The 25,011-nt window shown below is 49.3% G+C and overlaps 1 protein-coding gene across 6 annotated transcripts; it reads right to left on the bottom strand.

The window, feature by feature from the left end:
• Positions 1–3,929: 3,929 nt before the first annotated feature.
• Positions 3,930–24,979, bottom strand: LZIC (leucine zipper and CTNNBIP1 domain containing). 6 transcript variants are annotated; one of them, XM_040987877.1, is made up of 8 exons: positions 24,946–24,979; positions 24,488–24,635; positions 11,122–11,248; positions 9,329–9,464; positions 8,348–8,446; positions 5,467–5,562; positions 5,219–5,300; positions 3,930–4,129 (listed from the first exon to the last, which is right to left on the bottom strand). In XM_040987877.1, exons 3-8 carry the CDS (start codon positions 11,220–11,222, stop codon positions 4,071–4,073), a joined length of 573 nt encoding a protein of 190 aa, XP_040843811.1. In that variant the 5' UTR covers positions 11,223–11,248; positions 24,488–24,635; positions 24,946–24,979; the 3' UTR covers positions 3,930–4,070. The 6 variants fall into 6 exon arrangements, with proteins under 6 accessions (XP_040843811.1, XP_040843809.1, XP_040843812.1 ...); XM_040987875.1 differs by having other exon boundaries at positions 24,382–24,635; positions 24,946–24,977; XM_040987878.1 differs by lacking the exon at positions 24,488–24,635 and having other exon boundaries at positions 24,946–24,975.
• Between the last annotated feature and the right edge of the window lie 32 nt (positions 24,980–25,011).

Here is a 25,011-nt window from a genome sequence, read left to right on the forward strand (position 1 = left end):
TTTATTTTTATTGGAAAGGCAGATATACGGAGAAGAAGATGCAGAGAAAAAGATCTTCCATCTGCTGGTTTACTCCCCAAATGACCACAATGGCCAGAGCTGAGCTGATCCGAAGCCAAGAGTCAGGAGCTTCTTCCAAGTCTCCCATACAGGTGCAGGGTCCCAAGGCTTTGGGCTGTCCTCGACTGCTTTCCCAGGCCACAGGCAGGGAGCTGGATGGGAAGTGGAGCTGCTGGGATAGATCCAGCCCCTGTATGGGATCCCAGCACACGCACGGCAAGGACTTTAGCCGGTAGGCTATCATGCCTGGGGTGGGAGGAGGAGGGATATATATTTTTTAATTATAGAAAACAACTGTTTTGCTGTTATTTTCACTGCAGTCAGTTGTGTGAGAGTACAAGCAGGAAGATCCAGGGGCAGGTCTGTTTGGAATAGCAGGCCCTTGCGCTGTGAACTGAGAACGGCTGAGGCCTGTGCGATTGTCCCAGTTGGCTTTTATTAGTGTGATGGACGAATCAGATTTCAACCAAAAGGTGAGTTAGGATGTCAAAAGGCTGTAGTCTGGGAGAACCCACAAAAGCCTTAGTTTTAGTACTGTTTTGCAACTTGATTAAATACTAGTTCCTCCAGTTTGTAAAACCTCCTCAATCCCAGGGACCGACAATGCAGTCAGCTGTAACTTGTAACTTGCGCACCTGGGTCTGAGGCATTGCGGATAGATTCCACGGACACACTTACGCAGGGAAACTTGTTGAGAAGAAGAGAGCATCCCCTGGGACAGCAATGAGGAGTAAGAAAAAAACAAACACGGACAGGAAGGTGCTTTCAAGATTAGGCAATACTGTGTTCCTTTATTGTTTTCCTCATAACTTCAAGTTATCCATTATTCACTGCAATAAGGTACCATTTCAATGGTAGAGTAACACAGCCTTTTATTTTGCTAAACAAAACAAAACAAAACATGGCCTTCCCACGGCTAAAAGTCAACAAAAGACCTAATCAAGGTTCTAAGGCATTTGTCCCAACTTTTTCCTAAGAATCATGTCTCACTCGACACTGAAGTTTCCTCCTGAAAAACCGCACCCAGGAATAGCTATCTGACCTCTCACAGGGTAAACACAAAACACTGAAACACAGGAACTGGCTTAAATGATCAGACTTTCATTCAACAGCCAACCTGGACATCTGCCCATTGGAACTTACTCAGTGTCAGTCCCATTCCTTACTAAACGCAGGAATATTTTTTCAGCACAATATGAGCATGTTGGACGGTTAGCTGCCTTCACTTTCCTGCAGCCTTCAGCTCTGAAGACATAAAAACCTAGGAGATTAAACGGAGCAAAAGACGAACAGCTTAACAGACTGAAAGTCGTTTCCTACTCATTAGAATTGCATAGAATTTACTCACTTTTCAACTTATTTTCCTATGGCGCTTAGCAGAGTTAAGTGGTGGGTTAGCTCCAATGTAAAACTTGTTTTCTGGATGAAGGAAAGAAGGGGGGTGAACAGCAGTCCTTCTATGAGGTAGGTCTTATAATCCCGAGGCTCAAACACAGGAAGCAACCCATCGAGGGTCACATGGCCACAGTGTCAAAGGTCACGCAGTTGTGGCTGCCAGGGTCTTGCTGGACAATGCAAGCTTGGCGTCTTTTAAAGAATTTTACATGGAATGCTTTCTTACAAAATGAACACATTGATGTGGTCAATGACAAAATACTTGACTGAGGCAGGACTTGGGGGAAATTCACTCCAGATCCACAGGCCCTTTTTTCTGATACAAAATCATCCTGATTTTCCTGGTCTACCATGGCGGGGGAGGAGCTGGTGTAGCAGAAGAATGTAGCTGTAGTTTAAAACACACACACACACACATAGCTTCCACTACGAGGTGTACAGCACTATTCACAACCACCAAAAGGTGCAGATGAAATGGACAAATAAAACGCAGTCCCCACACCGTGAAGTCTTATTCGCCACGAAAAGAAATAAAGTACTGACACATGTTGCAATATGGGTCAGCTTGGAAAATACACTACTGTAAAACATGACTCCATTTACAGAAAGCATCCAGGGGCAGAGGAAGCGAGTGGTTGCTGGAGGGCTGAGGGGGAAGAGAATGCAGTGTGGGCTCTCTGGGACATGCACTTGGCCTTGTGATCAAGATCCCTTAAGCGCAGAATGCCTCGGTTGGCTCTGCACCTCTGGCCACCACCCCCCCGCCCTGCCCCAAATCCAGAATCCTGAGCAAGAAGACCCTGGGCGACAACTGTGCTGGCCCAAGTGACTGGGTACCTGCCACCGGCGTGGGGACATCCCACGAGCTTCCTGAACGTGCTGTGGCTGTTCTAAGGATCTGGAAGGTGAACAGGTGAATATGAGTGCTTGGGTCTATCCCTCTCGCCTCTCAAATTAGCAACAATAAAAAGGCATCTTTAAAAGGAGGATGGGACTGGAGTCGTGTAGGAACTAGATGATGGTGATGTTTGTATAATTCTGTGGAAGTACTAGCTTTTGTTGGACACTTAATTTTGAATGTTTTTATTTACATTTCCTTGAAAGGCAAAACAATAGAGAAGACAGAATCTTGCATCTGCTGACTCGCTCAAATGGCTGCAAGAGTCGGGAGTGAACCAGGTTGAAGCCAGGAGCCAGGAGCTGCGTTCAGGCCTCCCATCGGTGACGGATCACCAAGGACTGAAGCTGTCAGCCTGTCTGCCTGGGTGTGTCCACAGGAAGCTGAATGTGAGGCCGAGGAGCCGAGCCTTGAACCGACACTCAGACTGGACCGTGGGTCTTGCAAGCAGCAGCTTAACTTGCTGTACCCTGCCTGCTCTGGACATTTAAAAACAGTGAATTCTGTGTTGTATGAATTTTACTGCCATTAAAAACAATAATGATAAAATGATGATGATTGATCATGAAGTCATAAATAAAAAGCAAGCAATGTGCACTTTTTCAGTTGGTCACAATTTCAGTGAGCTGTTGATGGTCCTAATCCAGCACCTTAAAAACAGCGCATTCCAGCTTCCCAATAAGGCATTCTTGCAGCGGAGGCCTCCTAACTTGGTCAACTGGCAAAGCACCTAGTAGAGCTTACATTATTTAAGAAACTTTACAAAAGGCTTTTAATTTGTACAAAGTCAAAGAGAATACTGGGAAACACTGAAGTGGCCACAGCTGGGAAATAAGAGGCCATCCCCGTATGCAGGCCTTGCTGTGGGTCATATTTCCCGCACGCAGGCCTCGCCGTGGGTCATATCATGCAGACATAAACACCCCAAGAGAAACTCGCCTTTCCTCGTACCTTACTTTGTGTTTTTCCGCAGCCTGGAGAGCAGACAGAAGCTCACTGTTGCCGCCCTCCGGGGCTGGAGCAGGTCCCACCCAGGCAGGGCTTCCCTGGTGACCCGCACAGGAGGGTCAGTGAGCTATCCAGACCGCCCGCAACAGCGCTCCATTGTTCGAGGCTCCAAGGCCCTTAGGAGAGAGTCAACTTCTGGCTGGGACATTAGATTTTCACAAACACTCATCTGCACAAATATGTGTTAATTATTTTAAAAAAGAAAGGTACAGGAAAAAAAAAGCTTAACAGATATGAAAGTCGGGATGCATCGAGTCTTAGTCCCAGTCCTGTGGAGTGGGAGTCGGCTTCCTTGTTTGTAAAAGGAGGAGGACTTCTCAGATGGCTCAGGGCTCTAAACGGGGAACACCCTGAGGCTGATCTAGCAAAGCCCAGGGGAAGCTCGCACAACTGAAGGATCTACAGTCCCCATCATCTCATCCACCGGAAGCAATGAAAAACACGGGGCCTTAATAAAACAGGAAGTACATTTTCTGTTTTCTCTCTTCAGCAGACATATCACAAAAGTCCAGCAGTCCTTCTGTCCCACCCGAGACAGCCCTACACAAAACACAACAGGAGGCACAGGCAGAGGTCAAAGGGTGTTTTTATGCCACGCTTTCCTAGGCTATTAATGCACGCTGGGAATCTACTGCTTTCAACAACTCAATATTCTCAGGAAGAAAACAGAGCGAGACGGAAGAATGTCACGTGCGGGCTTCCGTGCTGGTCACTTTTTGTTTTTTTCAACTTCAAAACTTGCCAGAGCAAGGACTTTATCTCCAGAGCCTGAGGAGAAAGACACATAATAAACAAAAGGGTTATTTCAGACCTCAGGTACAGAGGGGGAAGTGACCCCTCACACACATACAGAAACAGGAAGCAGAATTGGCCTCCGAGATCAGCAGGTTAACCCCTGGGCCTACACCGCTCCTCCCTCGGCACAGACAATCTGGCAATGCAGGTGACACACTCACAAATCCTTACTCCAGCACTAGTTATAAAACACAGCACGGAAAATTCTAGTTCACTGTTATAGAAGAATTGGGAAACAGTCTGCAGTAACTTCACAGACTTACTGAGCGAAGGACAGATAGGAAGACTTTCCATCCGCTGGTTCACTGCCCAAGTGGCCACAATGACTGCAATTGAGCTGAGCCAATTTGAAGCCAGGAGCCAGGAACCTCCTCCAGGTCTCCCATGTGGGTGCAGGGTCCCGAGGCTTTGGGCTGTCCACTGCTTTCCCAGGCCACAGGCAGGGAGCTGGGAAGGAAGCAGAGCAGCTGGGACGTGAACCAACATCCATATGGGATCCTGGCATGTGCAAGGCAAGGATTTAGCCACTGCGCCATTGCACCAGGCCCATTTCTTCCTTTGTTTTTAAACAAAAAGTGCTGGGGAATAAAGATAATACAATGGATTTATAAGGCAATAATCATGGGGGCCCAGCATAATGGCTCAACTAATCCTCCACCTCCAAGTGCTGGTACCTCATCTGAGCACCAGCTCATGTCCCAGCTGTTCCACTTGCCATCCAGCTCCCTGTTTGTGGTCTGGGAAAGCAATAGAAGATGCTCTAAAGCCTTGGGACCCTGCACCCGAATGGGAGACCCAGGCGAATCTCCAGATTCCTGGCTTCCAACTGGCTCAGCCCCAGCTGCTGTGGCTACTTGGGGAGTGAACCAGCTGATGGAATATCGTTCCCTTTGTTTCTCCTCTCTGTAAATCCGTCTTTCCAAGAAAAAAAAAAAAAAAGTAAATCTCTAAAACAGGGACAGCATCCTGGTCTCGGGCCTCACTCTCAGGCTGCAGCCAGGGGAAGGACGGTTTGCAGCCATGCCCTGTGTCCACGAGGGAAGCACGCGCCAGGGCACTCACCCAGGTCCGCGGAGACTCTCTCAAACTGGCTGAGCAGCGCGCCTGCGTTGGCTGACAAGAAGGCCTCGTCCTCGGCAGTGAGCTGAAAACCAAACAGGGCCCAGTCGAGGGGGTTCGAACGGCGACGTGGTTCCAGCAACCACAGCCAAGAATGTCTCAGGCCCAGAGCTGAGGGCACGCACGGAGAACCTCTGCACAGATTTAAAGGCTTTTCCTCAAGGCTCACGTAGTAAATAAAATGCCAGTACCTTCTCTCCGAGTTTCCTGAGCGCGGTCAGGATCTCCCCTTTCTGTTGTGTATACAGGTCTCTCTCCAGTTTTCCCACCATCAGATCTCTGTCCATCTACAATGAGGAAAAGCGAGGCCTTTGTTAACTAGTGAAAAGCCTACGGTGCATCAAATGCAGCTTTTCAGACTCGTTCTTACAGGAATCCTCCACCTGATGAAGAACACAGAAATCACCTGAGGGAAGCATGATATAAATGTTTTTATTCTGCCATTCTAATGAACCTTTTTCTTAAGATTTCTTTCTTTTTCTTGGAAAGTCAGATTTACAGAGAGAAGCAGAGACAGAGAGGAAGATTTTCCATCTGCTGGTTCACTCCCCAAGTGGCCAACATGGCTGAATGAGCCAATCTGAACCCAAGAGACAGGAGCCTCTTCCAGGACGCCCTTGGGTGCAGGGTCCCAAGGTTTAGGCCGTCCTCCACTGCTCTCCCAGGCCACAGGCAGGGAGCTGGATGGGAAGTGGAGCAGCCAGGATACAAGTCTGTTCCCATACAGGATCCCAGAGAATGCAAGGCAAGAACTTTAGCCACTATAGGCTACTGTGCTGGGGCCTCTAATGAATCTTAATACTACTCACAACTGTTTTTTTTTTTTTTTCAATATTTATTTTATTTTTATTGGAAAGTCAGACAGAGAGGAAAATCTTCCATTCGCTAATTCACTCCCCAAGTGGCTGCAACAGCCAGAGCTGTGCCTATCCAAAGCCAGGAGCCAGGAGCCAGGAGCCAGGAGCCAGGAGCCTCTTCTGGGTCTCCCACACAGAAGCAGGGTCCCAAGGCTTTGGGCCATCCTTAACTGCCTTCCCAGGCCACAAGCAGGGAGCTGGATGGGAAGAAGGACTGCTAGGATTAGAACCGGCGCCCATATGGGATCCTGGCACATGCAAGGCAATGATTTTAGCCACTAGGCTACCGTGCCAGGTCCGAAATCTTGTTTGTTTTTTTTTAAAGAGATTTGTCTGAAAGGCAGATTTAGAGAGGACAGAGAAACAGATTTTTTATCAGCTGGGTCACTCAAATGGCTGCAACCAGCCAGGACTGAGCCACTCTGAAACCAGGAACCCTGAATGTCTTCTGTGTTTCCTATATAGTGCAGAGGCCCCAGGACTTGGGGTACCCTTTGTTGCTCTCCCAGGCCGTCAGCGGAGAGCTGGATCAGAAGCGGGGCAGCCAGGTTTCAAACTGATATCCATGTCCAGCCTTGCAGGGGGTTAACCTACCACGCCACCGTGTGGGCACAGAAATCATTTCTTTAAACAGAAGTGTGGTCCGTGCATGGTATAACCGGTTTCAAATGGCTGGGATTGACATGGACAACCACCTCCACTTAGGCAGCATTTAGTCTTGTGGCCAAGACACGGGTGCTGACACCTGCAGCCCCCATCAGTCTCTGCGCTCAGCACCAGGCTCCCACTCCTGACCACAGCTTCCTGCCAATGCTGCAGGTGGTGCTCATGGCTCAGGTGACGGGCTTCCTGTCACTCACACGGGAGACGTGGACCGAATTCCTGGACTTCCAGCTGCTGTCTGGCTCAGGCCAGGCCACTGCAGGAGTTTGGGAGGATGGAGCAGTGGATGAGAGCTCTGCACACATCTCTCAAATAAATTTCAACAGTAATAATTACTTCTACCACCAAAAACACTAATAATACATTCTATACATTGGTATTCTAAGTGCTTTAGCACATAATTACTTCATTTAATCCTTCTAATCATCATTTTTATACACAGAAAGCTGAGGTACAAGAGGTTGAATAAAATAACTTGCCCAAGGTCACATACTTCAGACTGTGGAACAGGGCTTGAAATGCAATCAACCTGACTCAAATCCATGCCCTGTCTTAAGGAAAAAAAAAAAAAACATATATATATCTTCATTTTATAGGAAAGTCAGAGACAAATCTTCAATCCACTGTAATCCCCCAAATGTCCATGGCAGACAGGCTCGGGGAGGACAGGCCACAGCCAGCAGCCCAGCACTCCACCCAGGGCTCCCTGTGCGTGGCAGAATGGAGGGCAGGATTGGAACGAGGCCCTCCAGCAGGCAAGGCAGGCACCACAAACTGTGGCTTAGACACTGCACCAAATGCCTGCTTCCTCGTGCTATTAATGACTATGTTAATGAACTACATGCAGGTACAAATAATTTCTGAAAGATTTATTTATTTGAAACTCACAGTTATATATTGAGTGGGAGAGATAGGGTGAGAGAGAGATCTTTCATCCACTGGTACACTTCCCAGATGGCTTCAATGGCCAGGGCCAGGCCAGGTGGAAGCCAGGAGCTTTTTCCAGGTTGTCTCACAAAGGTGACAGGCTCCAAGTACTTGAGCCGCCTCTGGCTTCCTTCCCAGGCCCCTGGGAGGAAGCTGAGCTGGAAGCAGCATAGCTGGGACTTCAATGGGCACCCACATGGGATGCTGGTGCTGCAGATGGCAGCTTTATCCATCACGCTACAACACCAGCCTCTTACTTGTTAAGTCGTATTTATATGCAAGTCTATAAGATTTCTGGAAGTATGAGGTTTATAAAGATGCTTGAAGTTTTCAGATGAGACAGGCCACACATGTGTATAAAAGCAATGCTGCCGATGGGCTCTCAAAGGGACCTGGAGTTGGGGTTCCAGCAAATCATCAAAGGTGGAGTCCAGGCAGATGCAGTTGGTGGGCACTGCACCTGGCTGTTAAATCTCCACGTTATCAACTCCAACTGTCAAAATGCTCACTGTCAGAAAACTGTGAGCTGCAGCTCTGAAATCAAGTGACCAATTTTTAAACTGCCATTTGTTGGGCTGGGGAAAACAGCACACACAGAAACTAGAACAATTTAAAGAAACCTTACCTCTGCTAACCTTGTCCGAAGCTGACCCGGCTGTTTCTTTGCAAATAATCTGATGACCTCTGGGGTTTTGAAGGCCTGGCTGATAGCGGCCTGAATAGCCTAAAGACACACAAAGGCAGAAAAACTGTCTGAGGCGCCAGAAACAGCAGTCACTCGCAGAGGGGGTCTTTTTTTTTTTTTTCACAGACCACAGGACTTTATTAAGATGGAATCACTGCTAATTACATAGAAGCTACCTCCTAAGCCAAAGCCCGTGAGACCGACATAAACTCATGGGTACACAAACAGGAAACAAACGGCTTGTTCAAGACCATAGGGACATATCCTGATGGTCACGTGATGAAGGCTGGAGCAACTGAGTCTGCACATTCACGCCAAGCTGTTGAAGAGTTTATGGACCACACAGTGGTCCCTTGCGTGCAGGCAGAGCTCCTCCATGAGTCCTCCTGTCTGTGACAGAGCTCCTCTGTGAGTCCTCCTGTCTGTGACAGAGCTGCTCTGTGAGTCCTCCTGTCTGTGACACAGCTCCCGTCGCTCCCGCCTTTACCCGTTTCTCCAGCTCTCGCACCGCTCTCTTGCCGTGGTAAGGGGGCCCACTAATTCCTCCTCTTCCTCTTCTTCCTCCGGGATCTCCGGCCCCTGTCAGCATCTTTTGCTCCTCCTCCAGGCCCATGTCTGCCTAAGGTTCAGGATTTAACTGCAGCGGCCACACGGTAGCCACTCGACTAAGGACTTGCAAGGGTCACTCTGCGGATATCCGGCAGTCTGCAGGGGGGTCTTTAAGCATCAGTGCCTGGTGCTTCTAACTCAGTGACAATTTCCGTTTTCGCCTGTTTCTGTGCATGTCACAGGAGCTGACACCGCTCACTGAAGATGTGCTGTTTATGCACAAGCAGACACTCACAGGAGTGAGAGCCCAGAAAGGCACATTTACCGAAGAAAGTGACCAAACGCTCACTGAGGTGGGTAACTCAGGCTTACCAGCTGCATCCCGCTTAGTTCATCAACCAAAGTCATGTTTCCAGACATAATTTTCTTCAGTGAATCATTAAATTCACTTAGCTGCTCCAGAGTTTCCTTTTTGGTTTCCTCATACTCATCTGTGTCAAGTTCCTCCCTGAAGCACAGTGAACATTGGAATATATAAAAATACACAGTTCCAAGGGAAAAAAGCGATCAAAGTCCTTACACGCTAAAGAGGCCGGCGAGAAAGATGGCATGCCTATGACAGGTGTGTTCAGAGGGGAGTGGCGCAGGCATGTTCCTGCCACACAAGGAGGCACACTTAACAAAACACCTCATAAGTTTCCTTATGTAACCAATGACTTTGGGCAAGATGCTGAACATAGCCGAGCTTCAAGGTCTTTTATCTACAGAACTTTGGAGAGTGATGCCACCAACTAGTAAGAGTTGCTAAGCACATGAAATAGCACGGGAAAGGCTTGGCATAAAGCAGGCATGTGATAAAGGCTGTTGACACAATCATCATCATGCTTGGTAGGACACATGATGTACACCTGTAATCTAACAGCAACTAGAGCAAGTCATTTATAAAACACTTATTACAAGTCCAGCTCCCTGAGATGTGCCTGGGAAAGCAGCAGAGGATGGTCCAAGTGCGTGAACCCCTGCCCCCACATGGGAGACTCAGAGGCTCCTGCCTTCAGCCTGGCCCACCCGGGGCTTCTGAAGAATGAGTCAGTGGATGTAAGAGCCTCTCTCTTAAATAAATAAATCATTAAAAAGAAGGGAAAAAAAGTAACAATAACTACTGTGTTTTGAATGCCTACCCAGGGTCAAGTATAGTGTGGTTCCTTCATTTATAGTATCTGCAACAATCTTACAAGTTAAAAAAAAAACTACAACGAAGGGATGGACATTTGGTGCAGTGATCAGACACTGTGATGCGTGAATCCCACAGGAGAGCCTAAGTTTGAGTCCCAGCTCTGCTCCTGACACCAGCTCCCTGCAAACACACACGTGGCAGGAAGCAGGAGATGGCCCATGAACAGGGGCCTCTACCACCTGCCTAGGAAATTCAGCTGGAATCCTGCGTTCCTGGCTTCCGAGTGGCCCATCCCTGGCTTCTGTGGGCATCGGAGAGCCGACCATGCCATGCAAGATCTCTGTCTCTTTCTTTTAACTTTTAAAGGAATAGGTAAACCAAAAAACTGCAAGGAACAGTCTTGGTTCAATGAGCAAGGAAGGTGGAGACCACACATCAGAAATTTAGGCAACACCTTCCTAGCTTGGGACCAGGAAGGGGTATTTTGTTTGTTGTTGTGTGAAAGTCAGAGATACAGAGAAGACAAGAGTCACACACACAAAGACCTTCCTCTGGGTCCCCATGGCTGCAGAAACATAAGCATTAGCTCCGTTCTCTGCTGCTCTCCCAGGCCCATCAGCAGGGAAATGGAGCAGCCAGCACTTGAACTGCTGCCCATGTGGGATGCCAAACTCATAGGTGTGGCTTAACCTGCGTTGCCACAATGCTGGCCCCCAAGATATTTGAAATACTGTGCTGAAAACAAGGTAGGTGTTATTATTTCTACCTGACAGATGTTAGTATTTTGCCTAAAGTTCATATGCACTTATTCATTAATACAAAGATGCTCACATCCCAGTCGTTATGACTGCAAAGACCACACGGAGGTTACCTCTCCCGCTGACAGAGCACCGGAAGGGCCCACGTGGGAACCCAGAAGCACCACGGGGCTGGCAGCCGGGGGCTTTACGCGCAGCTGCACAGCATCCCAGCCTGCCACTGGCCGTACCTGCACTCCTCCAGATCCTGTAACTGCTGCATTAGTCGGTCCAGCTGTTCTTCTAAGTTCTGCTTTAATTTGCTTGTCTCTGTCTTTCCTCTGGAAGCCATTTCAATCTCTGGACAGAACAATAAACCTACACAGAGGATAAATGTTATTTGAAGAAATTCAACATATTAGTCATTCCAAAAACAGGCTATACTATTTCTTAGATATAGGCATTAAAAAGATAATTATGCAAAGAAAATCCCAACATAGATATAAAATTTCAAATTCATGTGGTAACGAGACTACTCAAAAATCCTTGACAGTCTTTTTTTTTTTTTTTTTTTTTAATTTTTATTGGAAAGGCAGGTTTACAGAGAGGAGAAACAAAGATCTTCCATCTGCTGGTTCACTCCCCAAGTGCTCACAATGGCCAGAGTTGAGCCAGGAGCTTCTTCCGGGTCTCCCACGCGGGTGCAGGGTGCTAAAGCTTTAGGTCATCTTCTACTGCTTTCCCAGTCCACAAGCGGAGAGCTGGATGGGAAGCGGATCAGCCGGGACACAAACTGGCGTCTACATGGGATCCCAGGCATGCAAGGTGAGGATTTAGCCATTGAACCACCACGGCAGTCCCACCTGGCAGTCTTCTTACTTAGCTTGACAAATTAATCAGATGTTTTCACTTCTTGTCTATCTTAAACAAACTTAAAGGGCCAGTGTTGTGGCGCAGGGGGTAGTTGTCACCTGTAACATCTATGACATGCCATGTCAGAGCTGTTAAGTTCCAGTTGCTCCCCTTCCAACCTAGCTCCCTGCTAATGTGTCTGGGAAAGCAGCAGAAGATGCTCCAAGTAACTGGCTCCCTATCATCCACTTGGGAGACTCAGATGGAATCCCTGGCTCCAGGCTTATCTGGGGAGTAAACGAGTGAATGGCGGATCTGTCTATCTCTCTCTCCTTCTGTCACTCTACTTTTAAAATAAACTTTAAAAAAAAATTCAGGGGTTGGCATTGTGGCATAGCTGGTAAGGCCACTGCCTATAGCACTGAGCATCCTATACTGGTGCCAGTCCAGTCCCAGCTGCTCGACTTCTAATCAACTCCCTGCTAATGCACATGGCAGACAGAGAAGTTCCTGGCTCCTGACTTCACACTGGCCCAGCTTTGACCACCGCAGCCATTTGGAGATTGGAGGGCAAACCAAACGATGGAAGATCTCTCTCTCTCTCTCTTTTTTTTTTTAAAGATTTATTTTATTTTTATTGGAAAGTCAGATATACAGAGAGGAGGAGAGACAGAAAGATCTTCCGTCTGATGATTCACTCCTTGGCTGTGCCGATCCGAAGCCAGGAGCCAGGACCTTCTTCCAGGTCTCCCACACGGGTGCAGAGTCCCAAGGCTTTGGGCCGTCCTTGACTGCTTTCCCAGGCCACAAGCAAGGAGCTGGATGAGAAGTGGAGCTGCTGGGATTAGAACCAGTGCCCATATGGGATCCTGGGTGTGTTCAAGGCGAGGACTTTAGCTGCTGGGCCACTGTGCCAGGCCCTCTAAATCTTTCAAATAAAAATAAATCAATCTTTAAAACAATGATTTATTTATCTCAAAAACAGAATTAGAGAGAAGGAGAGACGGCAAGAAAGATCTCCCATTCACTAGTTCACTCTACAAATGGCTGCAAATGAGCTGATCCAAAACCAGGAGCCAGGAGCTTTTCTCCCACATGGGTACAGAGTCCCAAACTTTGGGCCATCTTCAACTGCTTTCCCAGGCCACACAAGCAGGGGGGCTAGATGGGAAGTGGAACATGAACCCGCACCCACAGGGGATCCCAGCACTTGAAGGAGGAGGATTAGTTGAACCAATCACTGGCCTCAAATAAGGAAATATTAAAAAAAAACACACACACACACACACACACAAAAAACCAGGGGGGACGGGAGAGACAGTGCTGTGACATAAGCAGTTGCAGCATCCCACCTGGGTGCCAGTTCAAGTGCCACCACTTCTGGTCCAGCCCCCTGCTAATGGTCTGGAAAAGCAGTGGTGGACGGCCCACGTGCTTGGACCCTTGCACCCACGTGAGAAACCGAGGAAGCTCCTGACTTCAGCCTGGCCCAGACCCAACATTTCAACTATCTAGGGAGAGAATCGGTGGAAGGAAGACCTCTCTGTCTCTCTCTCTGTTTGTAACTCTACCTTTCAAATGCAAAATAAATAAATCCTTACAAATGAATAAAAATTTTAAAAAGATGTAACCGTTTTACAAAGAACTTAATTACAATGTTCTTTTTTTATTTGTGTAAGACTGCACACTTCATTTTGGAGTGCTAGTTCAAATCCTGGCTCCTGTATTTCTGACCAAGCTTCCTGCTAAGGCATCGTGGGAGGCAGCAGATGAAGGCCCCAGGCCCTGGGTCCCTGCTACCCCTATGGGAGACCAGGCGACGATCCGGGCTGCTGACTCAGCCTGGCACAGTCCTGGTCATCACAGGCCATTTGGGGAGTGAACCGGTGGATGGTGGATGAAACTTCTCTTTGTCTCTCTCCATCATTGTGTCTAAGTAGATAAATTAAAAAAAAAAAAAAAAATCTCAGCCAGGGCAGGTGTTCAGCGTGGTAGTTAAGATGCTAGTGAAGACACCTGTGTCTCATGAGAGTCTGGGAACACTGCCCAGCTCCAACTTCCGACTCCAGTCTCCTGCTGATGCGGGCCCTGGGACGCCCCAGCGATGGCTCCAGTACCTGGGTGCTGTTCTGCAGGAAACACCTGGATGGAGGTCCTGGTCCCGAGCTTCAGCCTGGCCCAACCCTGGGTATCTCTGGAATGAACCAGAGAATGGGAACTGTCTTTTTTCTCTCTCTACCTCTCAAGTAAACCAAATGTGAGAAACTAATCACTGTTTTGATGCCATAAAAATATACAATATAAGTGACTTAAGGGGCCTGCATTGAGGCATGGTGAGTTAAGCCACGGCCTGTGGTGCTGGCACCTCACATGGGCACCAGTTAACGTCCTAGCTATTCCACTTCCAATTCAGCTCCTGGCTAACGTGCCTGGGAAAGCAGCAGAGGATGGCCAAAAAGTTGGGTCTCCCATTTCTCTGGGCTCTTGCCCTCAGGTGGGCCCAGTCCTGGTCAATTTGGGAAATGAACCAGAACATGGGTCCCTACCATCCATGATGAGGTCTCCCATCTTCTAGTTTCTCCCTGTCTCTCTATAAATGCCTTTCAAAGAAATAAATCTTTAAAACATTTTTTTAATTATGAAAAAGAGGAAAATTCTGAATCTTCCTATCAAAGATTACCCTGTTTTACTGCCCTAAGCTTTTCAATTCTAGTTTCCGTAATGAGATCTGATGGGAAGCATGCTGGTTGGAAGGTGGCTGCAGCCTGCCTGCTAATGCGCTTGGGCCAAAGACTGCTGCCCTCGGGTCCCTTGCTCTGCTCCAGGGCCTTGTCTAATCGACAGCTACATTCCAGCAGCTTCCCTGCCTGGGAGATCCCCTGGCTTGGCACTCTCCCTCCTCTATAATAATGAGTCAACCAAGTTTATGTCCTGCAGAATCACACAGAGAACGTGTGGCTGGGAGGCAGCATCAAAGGGGAAAGGCCGCAGAATTAGGCCCCACTTCTTGGGTGCTCCCTGCCTCTCATGTAGACCCAGCAGGACTGCAGGCAGGGGCTGAGGCTTCAGCTACGAATGAGGGGATCTCCAAGATAATGAGCAGCACGAGGCTGTTGCGACCAGGAGGACAGTTTCTGAAATCACCACGCACATCCTCATGATAACCAAATCATTATGTGCATGAGGGTGGCGGCCCATGGCCATTCATGTGGAATCTATCAGGATAAGCTGGTGAATTTCCCCCTGGGAAATTCTGTGTAGTTTCTCCCTGGCATAGGAAGGAGGAGGATGCAAAGGCAGCACCTAAGGTGCAGTGTACTTTAAAAAACCTGAAGATGGGGCCCGGCGCGGTGGCGCAAGTGGTTAAAGGTCCTCGCCTTGCACGCCCGGGATCCCATATGGGCGCCGGTTCTAATCCCGGCAGCCCCGCTTCCCTTCCAGCTCCCTGCCTGTGGCCTGGGAAAGCAGTTGAGGACGGCCCAAAGCTTTGGGACCCTGCGCCCGCGTGGGAGACCCGGAAGAGGCTCCTGGCTTCGGACTGGCATAGTATCGGCCCGTTGCGGCTCACTTGGGGAGTGAATCATCGGATGGAAGATCTTCCTCTCTGTCTCTCCTCTCTGTATATCCGCCTTTCCAATAAAAAATAATAAAAATAAATCTTTAAAAAAAAAAAAAATAAAAAACCTGAAGATGGGGCCCGGCGCGGTGGCGCAAGTGGTTAAAGGTCCTCGCCTTGCACGCCCGGGATCCCATATGGGCGCCGGTTCTAATCCCGGCAGCCCCGCTTCCCTTCCAGCTCCCTGCCTGTGGCCTGGGAAGGCAGTCGAGGACAGCCCAAAGCTTTGGGAACCTGCACCCGCGTGGGAGACCCGGAAGAGGCTCCTGGCTTCGGATCGGCATAGTATCGGCCCGTTGCGCTCACTTGGGGAGTGAATCATCGGACGGAAGATCTTCCTCTCTGTCTCTCCTCTCTGTATATCCGCCTTTCCAATGAAAAAATAATAAAAATAAATCTTAAAAAAAAAAAAAAAAAAACCTGAAGATGTATTCATTCCAAAGGCAGAATGATAGGGAGGGAGAGCCACACATCTTCCATCCACTGCTTCGCTCCCCCAGTGCCGGCAATGGTTGGGGCTGGGTCAGGACAAAGCCAGGAGCCAGGAGCTCCATCTGAGTCCTCCCCCGGGGTGGTGGACACCAAGGTACGGAGCTTCACCCATGCCTACCCAGTCATGGGGGCAGGAAGCCACATCAGAAGCAGAACAGCCAGGACTCAACCCGGCATGTGAAATGGAATGCCGGCTTCATCCTGCACTTTTCCAGGTGAAAACTTCATTTCCTGAAAGGAAGATGTTCAGACTGAACCTATCCAGTGGGGAACCAGCTAGACATGTACTAACATGTACTGCAGAGTATGCGTTACACAGCACCACAAGTCAGTGGAACAAAGAATCTGGAATCCTTCATGGATTTATCGAGGCATTCCATCCCGTCCTGGGAGCTATCACGTCTCCCTCACTTCAGATACTCCATGCTCTTTGCTTCTTTCTCTTACCCTCTCCCCTCAGAAAGCAACACAAAGCTGAAGGGGAAATACTCATGATCTTCAATTTTTAAAAAAGCATTGTTGGGTCTGGCACGATAACCTAGCGGGCTAAACTCCTCGCCTTGTATGTGCCGGGATCCCATGTGGGTACCAGTTCTAATTCTGGCAGCCCCGCTTCCCATCCAGCTCCCGGCTTGTGGCCTGGGAAAGCAATCAGGGATGACTCAAAGCTTTGGGCACCTGCACTGTATGGGAGACTAGGAAGAGCTCCTGGCTCCTGCCGTCGGATTAGCTCAGCTGCCGCTGTTACGGCTGCTTGGGGAGTGAATCATCGGACAGAAGATCTTCCTCTCTGTACCTCCTCCTCAATATATATCTGACTTTGCAATAAAAATAAATAAATCTTTAATAAATAAAAATTTTAAAATTTTAAAAATCATTGCTTCATTTACATAATTTTTTTTAAAAAGATGGAATTTTCATTTGAAAGGAAGTGTAACAAAGAGAATCTTCCCTATGTGCGTTCAGCGTCAGGACTGGGCTGAGCCAAAGCCAGAAGCCTGGAATCATTGCAGGATACAAACCCACATGGACAGCAATGACCCAACAACCTGAGCCGATATCCGCTGCCTCCCGAGTGTGAACAGGAAGCTGAACTTGGGAGCAGAGCTGGGATCTGAACCCTAGCTCTCTGATAGAAGCAGATTGTAAGCAGAGCAGCCAGGACACGACCCAGCACCCAAATGGGATGTCAGGCATTGCAACCCGCTGCCCCGCAACACCTCCCTGTCTATAAATAGGCTTGAACACTGGGTCTGCATGCATAAACTGCATATCTGTGAGAGACAGACAGCCCTTCATCCACTGGTTCACTCCCCAGCTGGCAGCAACAGCCAGGGCTGGGCCAGGCCGAAGGCAGCAGCCAGCTGCTTCTTCCATGTCTCCATGTGGTGGCAGGGGCCCAAGCTCTCAGACCATCTTCCCGTTTTTCCCCAGAGCATTTTCCAGGAGCTAGATCATACGCAGAGCAGCCAGGACACGGCCTAGCACACAATGTCAGCATTGTGGGTGGCAGCTTTATTCGGTATGCCAACCCAACAATTAATTTTTATTTCAAAGACCAAGATCTTACAGCTACTGGTTCACTCCTCAAATGCCTGAAGACAGAAGCGCAACCCAGGTCTCCCAGCTGGGTAGCAAGGACACAAACACCTGAGCAATAACTATCTCACAAGTCCATATGAGCAGAAAGCCAAAATGAAGTGGAGATGGGATTCAAATCCAGGGGATGTGTGTCCCAAGTGCCAAATGTCAGCCTTCTTCATTCCTGGTGTAGAGGAAGTTAATGATTGTAGTGCTCTTGATTCTGTATCTCATTTAGAAAAATCAAACATACATTCATTTTAGGAATCATCTAACATCAGGTGCAGGCACACAGCAAAGCTCCGGTTATAAGGTCTTAATGCACTTTCAGACTTTCCTACAAATGATGAAATCATTACCAGGTGATACCACGTGTGACTTCCATGGAACTGACGCCCCTCTCACTGTTTGAAAGTGCAGTTACCAGTGAGGATAGCTTCACTCCACATCTATGTGTTTGGGTTGAATTCCCGGCATCCTGCCAGTGAGGACCAGGGAGGCTCATGTGGTTCGGTTACTGCCTTGCAACAGGAGGCCTGGATGGATCTCCTGGGTGTCAGCTCTGCCCGCTGTGAGTGAGTGATGGGATGAGAACGCTCCCTTTCTCTCTGTCCACCTCTCGAATAAATAAGAATTCAACAAAACACACAAGGTAATCAGTAAAAACAAACAAAACTCCTACTTTTAAAATTGGCTTAAATCATCTACGATCATCAATAACATGTAAATATCTTTAAAACAAGTTAAAGTCAGAAGAGTTGCTTATTTTCTTTTTTTTTTTAAAGATTTATTTTTATTATTTTTTTATTGGAAAGGCGGATATACAGAGAGGAGAGACAGAGAGGAAGATCTTCCGTCCGATGATTCACTCCCCAAGTGAGCGCAACGGGTCGATACTATGCCGATCCGAAGCCAGGAGCCTCTTCTGGGTCTCCCACGCAGGCGCAGGTTCCCAAAGCTTTGGGCCATCCTCGACTGCTTTCCCAGGCCACAGGCAGGGAGCTGGAAGGGAAGCGGGGCTGCCGGGATTAGAACCGGCGCCCATATGGGATCCCGGGTGTGCGAGGTGAGGACCTTTAACCACTTGCGCCACCGCGCCGGGCCCAAGAGTTGCTTATTTGTAAGACAAGAGACAGAAACTAACAGTAACACAGAGGAATTTCCCACCCACTCACTGTTTCCTCCCGACGTGTTCACAACAGCCGGAGCTGGGCTGGGCTGCAGCCAAGGGCCCAGAACTCAATCCGGGAGAGGACCCCCACCCCATCCCCGGGCCAGTACTGTGCCTCCCAGGGTCAGCATCAGCAGGAAGCAGAGATGAGATCAGACTCAGGGTTCAAGCCCAGGTGCTCTCATCCCCTGACCATGATGCCAAACACTTGCTACAGAACTGAGGTTCAGGGCCCAGCGGCGTGGCCTAGTGGCTAAAGTCCTTGCCTTGAAAGTGCTGGGATCCCATATGGGCACCGGTTCTAACCCGGGCAGCTCCACTTCCCATCCAGCTCTCTGCTTGTGGCCTGGGAAAGCAGTCGAGGACGGCCCAAAGCCTTGGGACCCTGCACCCGCGTGGGAGACCTGGAAGAAGTTCCTGGTTCCTGGATTCAGTTTGGCACAGCACCAGCCGTTGCGCTCACTTGGGGAGTGAATCATCGGACAGAAGATGTTTCTCACTGTCTCTTCTCCTCTCTGTATATCTGACTCTTCCAATAAAAATAAATGAATCTTAAAAAAAAAAAAAGAACTGAGGTTCATCACAGCTATGTTTCATGCGTAAGAGGGGAGCTTCTCTTGGAAACATCCATCTCAATTTCATTTAAATTCTGCTATTGTGACTAGTGAAAGTCGAGGCAGACCCACGGTGAACCTCAACATATTTTTTTCTGTTAACTTCCTAGTCTGATGAAAATACTTACCTGCTGTTCCAAAAGTCACCCTGGCACTGTCTCCTCTGAGCCTGATTTTTCTTTTCTTTTCTTTTTTTTTTTTTTAAGATTTACTTATTTACTTGAAAAGCAGAATTACAGCGAAGGAGAGAGAGCATTTGCATTCACTGATTCACTCCCCAAATGGCCGCAACTGCTGGAGTTGGGCAAGTCGGAAGCCGGGAGGCAGGGGTGCTTTCCTGATCCCCATGTGGTACAGGGCCCAAGCGCTTGGGCCATCCTCTGCTGCTTTCCCAGGCCATTAGCAGGGGGTTGGGTCAGAAGTGGAGCAGCTGGGATTTAAACCACGGCACTGTTGTGGGGTACGAGCGAGATTACATAAGACATGTCTAAGGTTTATTAAGGAGTCTTTATTAACCAAGCTTGATGATAATAGAATACACTAGAAATAGCAAACCACAAGTCAATAAGGCAATCCAACCAATCATAATCCAACCAAACTTAATCCCTAAAGGAACAAATGGTCATTATCCTTAAGTCCATCCATTAAGCTGGAGCTTCCCCAACAATATAAGTTATCCTAAGAGACATGCAACGAATAACCTGGACACACTTACAAAGCTGCAGACATTCACCTTTCCCTGGCTTCTCTGCCCATAATCCATCACTGCTAGGAATCACCTCTCCTGGAACTCCTGACAGCACACAAACCAGAAATATCATTACTATATCCATTGTGCCATCTAAGCAGTACACAGGGACCATGCTCAGGGGATTACCTGTCCTGGGTCAGCCAAGAGTCCAGGTGCCAAAGTGACAGAAGCACCTGGCCAGAGAGTGACACCCCCGCACCCCCCCCCCAGCTTCACAAGCCTTTTCAAGGGGCTTGTGAGGGGAATGGTTACAACAAGGCAATACCATCCTCTCTCAGTTGATAGGTGAGTCACAGGTGGGCAGGAGCGAATACCTAAGTGTTGTAGGCTAAGGAGTTGATTAGTGTTCCTTGGGATGGGCAGGAACAGGAACTGGGCTTGTAGCTAAAAACACCTAGACTAATTGGATTTGTCTGCATCCAATATCCTGGCTAAATTAGGACATGGGGGGAGTGGTTGAGGATGGAATTAACATTCCATTGCTGTTAGGACCCACCTTCAGGACAGAGGGTAAGGGACACAGCCACATTTCATTTGCCCACTGTCAATGGGTGCTGGCTATCAGTGGCTGCACCCCATTAACAGGCACCAGTTCCCTGTATTTTCCCTATCGATCCATTCTTCGAGGAGCAGTTCAAGTGTCTCCTTCCTCCATTGATTTGCTCCAAGTGCGCAAGCTGCAGATTCCTTGGAGATGCAGCCCTACCTTTTTTTTGTACATCAGCATGTGGTCGTCTTCTGGGCAGAGTGGATGGACAACTGGTAATTTAACAATGCAGTCCAAAGTTTATTCTCAACAGAAGAGTTTCCTTTGCCTTGTAGCATACTCAATTCTAGTGTATCATTTTTCTGCCTTCCTCTCCTAACTTAGCTGTGGACAGCAGGAGAGGATCTGCTTTTGTCTTCGCTTTCTTAGCACCCAAAACAGAGTGGATCTGTGATAAAGGCTTGGGGCCCCTGCTGTGGTCCAGCTGTGATGCCAGCATCCGATATGGCTTCCAGTTCAAGTCCCAGCTGCTCCACTTCCTATCTAGCTCTCAGCTAATGAGCCTGGGAAAGCAGTAGAGGATGGCCCAAGTGCTTGGGAAGGTGCTCCAAGTTTGTGACTCCTCTTTTCAGCCTGGCCCAGCCCTGGCTGTCACGGTGATTTAGGGAGTGAACCAGAAGATGCAAGATCTATCTCTTAACTCTTTCAAAATAAGTAAAGTGGGTCTCAGGACAGGGCGTCTCATGCCCAGATCCCTGACGCCAGCTACTGCGTGCACGTGGTGAGCTATTCCCAGGCCTGCCTGGGCTCTGGGGGCTGCTCCCTTCAGGGTGAGTACACCCACCGAGGGGGGAGGTCTCTGTGCCTGGGCGGCCTGGAGCCCAGGGCCCAGAGCCCACCCGCCCTCATTGAGAGGTGGATGGGATTGTGGAGGAGCTCTGGGGTTTTGGTTCTTTGAATTGCTGCTTAGGTAGCTCCAGGTTGAACTCACTGTACTTTTGGGATGTGAATCAATCCTAAAGATTCCCAATGACAGTAACTCTTCCGTTAAAGAACTTGTAATCATTGAACAATGCTGACCACCAAACACCAGTCCATGCAAAAGCTAAGGCTCGGGGCTTGTCCAGCAGATTCATACCCTGTTACCTGACACAATGATGGATCAGGAAACAGGTCACATTAGGCAGGGCCATGACATTAACTAGCACACAAGAGAGCCATATCCAGGGGTAGATTCTGTGGGGGATGTGTGGGCCAAACCCTGTGGAAATTCTAGCCCCACTGGTTACTTCAAGAGTTGGGGTGGTGATGGACTAAGCTAGGTGTGGCCAAGGAGCCTGCCATCAATCACAGGTAAAGCAACCCACCACAGTCTGGACTGGTCAAGGCAGCAGCACCTGAATGTGCATCCTGAATAGGGTGTGGGGTGGGCCGGACTGCAACATTCACCAGCTCATACAAGGTCAAATGGAAGGTCAGACTGCACCCGGCACTGGCATAAACCCAATGGCATGCTGAGAACTGGGTCTGGGAGAGGATCAAGTGGAGTCATAGCCCCTGCTGGTGAACATGTGGTTCAGAAGTGGGGGTTGGACAAACTGGGCAAAGTAGCTCCAACAGCTGGCTAATGTGTGAATTGGTAATGGAACGGGGTGTACCAGGCAGGACTGAGCAAACCTTAGCCCACAAGCGAAACTAGAAACAAGGATGGAGCACAGGTCATGCTGAGATAGACTCTTGCACACTGGTCCACGTAAGCCAGGAACACTAAGCCACAATGTCTAAGGCAAGGGTCAGGATAGGTGAGGGGCTAGACAAGGCTGAGTCAGAGCAACCACTGGCATGTGCGTGATCTATGGCTGGGAACAGGCCCAGTTGGGGGCAAAGGGAATACCCTAACTAGGTTGAAGTTCCCACCAAGGGGCACGTGGGCTGGAATGGGGGCTGCGTTCTGATCAGGAAATGGTTGTAGTCTCCCCTGGAACAAGTGTGGACTGGGACTGGATGCACCAAGCCAGGCCAGAATCCAACACCGTCTGGTGTCCTGGAGGACCAGGGTAGATGTGGGACGGACTAGGCAAGGGCTCAACCCCTACTGAGCCATGCATGAGCCGTATGTGGGTATGGACAAGCTGTGGCTGGGCTGAAACATCCAATAGCAAGAACCAGCTTGGGTTGAAGGCCAGTCAGGAAAAGCCACTGTTCCTGCTAGGACAGGAGGTGAACTGAGTAGGGCTGGCTCATGGATCCCCTGGTATGCGCAAAATCTGGCACTGGGAGAGGTTCTGATGGAGGAGCCTGGGCAACTCCTCTGGCAGGACACAGATCCTGCAGGTAAGAGCAAGAAACATGATAGGAAACAGCCCACAACAGGCCATGGTAAGTTACCCACGGGCATACATCTGGCATGGGTCGGGGGCAGACCAGGCTGAATCAGTTCACGTAATCCACTGCCAAATCCAAGTACCAGAACACTGTGTGGGTCAGACCAGGTTCGGTCTCAACAAAAATTAGTGCACAAAAAAAATACAGAATGCCAAGGTGAGGTTGCCTGTACCAGATGTGGCTGTGGCACCCAACCAGCACGTGTGAGAAGCAGCAAGGGAGGGGGCGGAGCTGGCAGGGGGATTATGGGGGGCTCCCTTGCTGGACAGCTACTCCCACTGGAGAGTGTGAGCTGGGATGGGGACAGACCAGACTAAGCAGGGCTACAACACCTGTGCGCCTAATGTGGCCTAGATCAGGGAAAAGCCAGGCTGGGCTGATTGTTCCTACTGGTGCAAACAAAATTAGAGTGGGTGAGGGTTGTTTGGGCTTAGCTGCAGCATCAGCTGGCACTGGGGGCTAATTCTCTCAAGTCAAACCACAGAACCACCTGGAGAGTGCATAATCCGGCAGTGGGAGAGGCCTAGAAGGGAAATAATGGGCTCTTCCCTCTTGGGTTAACACTCCCATGGGAGGGCACGAAAACTAGGACAGGGGCTGGGGTGGCTAGACAGACACCCAACAGCATCTTTGTGGGCTGCATAGTGGAGCTGGTCAGATGGAACTAAGCTTTAATACCCATTGACATGTACGAGAGCCGAATGGGATGTGGGACAGACTGGACTAGTCTGCCACACATACTGGAAAACCAGGGTAGGGAGCAGGCCTGGTGGGGGTTATTGTGGGTGGCCCCAACTAGGCTGCAGCTCCCACTGGTTCATGTGAGGGCTGAGTATGTGCTAGGCAGAGCCAGGCTGGACTGCAACACCCATTGGTTCCAGTGGAAGTCGGGGCTGAAAACAGAACCAACCCAGAGATCGCAACCACCAGCTGATGGGGCAATGGACTGTGCTGGGCCCTGTACTTGCTAGTACATACAAGAATCTGGTCTGGGAATACCTCAGACAAAGTTTCTTTGGGGATCTGCCCAATTGAAATGCCGGACTCAGAACCCTAACCAAGAAAAGACAGAAGACAGAATAAGTCAGTCAACCACCTCAGGTGTATGTTGGCAGCGAAATACTGGTTAAACGGAGACTCTATGATGGACTATGTCAATCAGTGGCGAGACTGGCAGCGATTCATAACTGGTGAATTATGAAAACCACTTGAGTAAGAATCTCGAAGCATGCCCCACATCCGGGACTTGGGGTGGGTAGGAAACTGGGTGGGGCTTCTCCCTCAATATCCCCCTTTACCTCAGATACATGAGGAAACAATATAGAAATAATAGTCTTGCCCACTTTCCTGTAGCCCTTGAACTTTTTTACCCTAATTAACTTTATAAAGATCGTCAAAATTAATTTTTTTTTTAAAAACTCCAAAAAAAAAAACCAAGTAAATTTAAAAAGAAGTATATAAAGGCTCAACAGCTTTTAGGGAGATGAGGATATTCTGAATAAGTTTCAAGGAAGATGGGGAGCACTTTAAACACTTTAACCTGGTAGTGAGCGCTGACTTACCCCACGGAAGCATCAACTCGCGGCTACCAACTAGGATTCAACAAAGGTGGCGCGTGTTGCCCAGAAACACCCCAGAAACAGCCAATCCAGAGTCCCTCAGGCTCACCTGTCGCTCAGAACTGTGGACTTCACACCGTGCTGATGCGTCCCGATGGAAACCCGCCCGCAAAGCCCGAAGCCCCGAGTCATAAATCGGTCATCGTGACTACGAGAGGCTCAAAGTTCAAAGTCGGCGGGAGTCGGGGTGACGCTGGCTGCAAGAAGGGAGGCCATCAGCATTTACTCCACGGGCACCGCCACGGAGCCCCCGCGGCTCGCCCACTCCGGCCCAGGACACGAAGAAGGTGAGCATGGAAAGCACACCCTTCCCGCTGGCAGCAAGGCCCAGCCCACGTCCGCGGGGGACGGGACACTCGGGTCAGGCCGCCGTGCACCTGCCGGGCCTCGCAAGGCCGGCTAGGGTCAGACGCCAGCCCACCGTCTCAGGCCCATCGGGGTACCCTCTCCAGCCCCCGCCATTCCTCCCTCCCTGTCCCAAAGACGGTACCTGGGAGCCCCGCCTACCTGAGGCTCGCACACGGCGGACTGCGCCGGAGGAACACTTCCGGCGGACGCAAGCCCTTCCGGTCG

The sequence above is a fragment of the Ochotona curzoniae genome, unplaced genomic scaffold (assembly GCF_017591425.1).
Source record: "Ochotona curzoniae isolate NIBS_2020 unplaced genomic scaffold, NIBS_Ocur_1.0 contig_4792, whole genome shotgun sequence".
In the NCBI taxonomy this organism is placed as follows: domain Eukaryota; kingdom Metazoa; phylum Chordata; class Mammalia; order Lagomorpha; family Ochotonidae; genus Ochotona; species Ochotona curzoniae.

Bases quoted from the DNA above. Each gene is read 5' to 3' on its own strand.
- LZIC (XM_040987875.1), bottom strand. The intron at 8,447-9,328 runs GTAAGCCTGAGT...GTGTGTCTTTAG, and splicing joins AACTAAGCGGGATGCAGCTG to GCTATTCAGGCCGCTATCAG. The intron at 5,563-8,347 runs GTAAGGTTTCTT...TCCTCATTGTAG, and splicing joins TTCGGACAAGGTTAGCAGAG to ATGGACAGAGATCTGATGGT.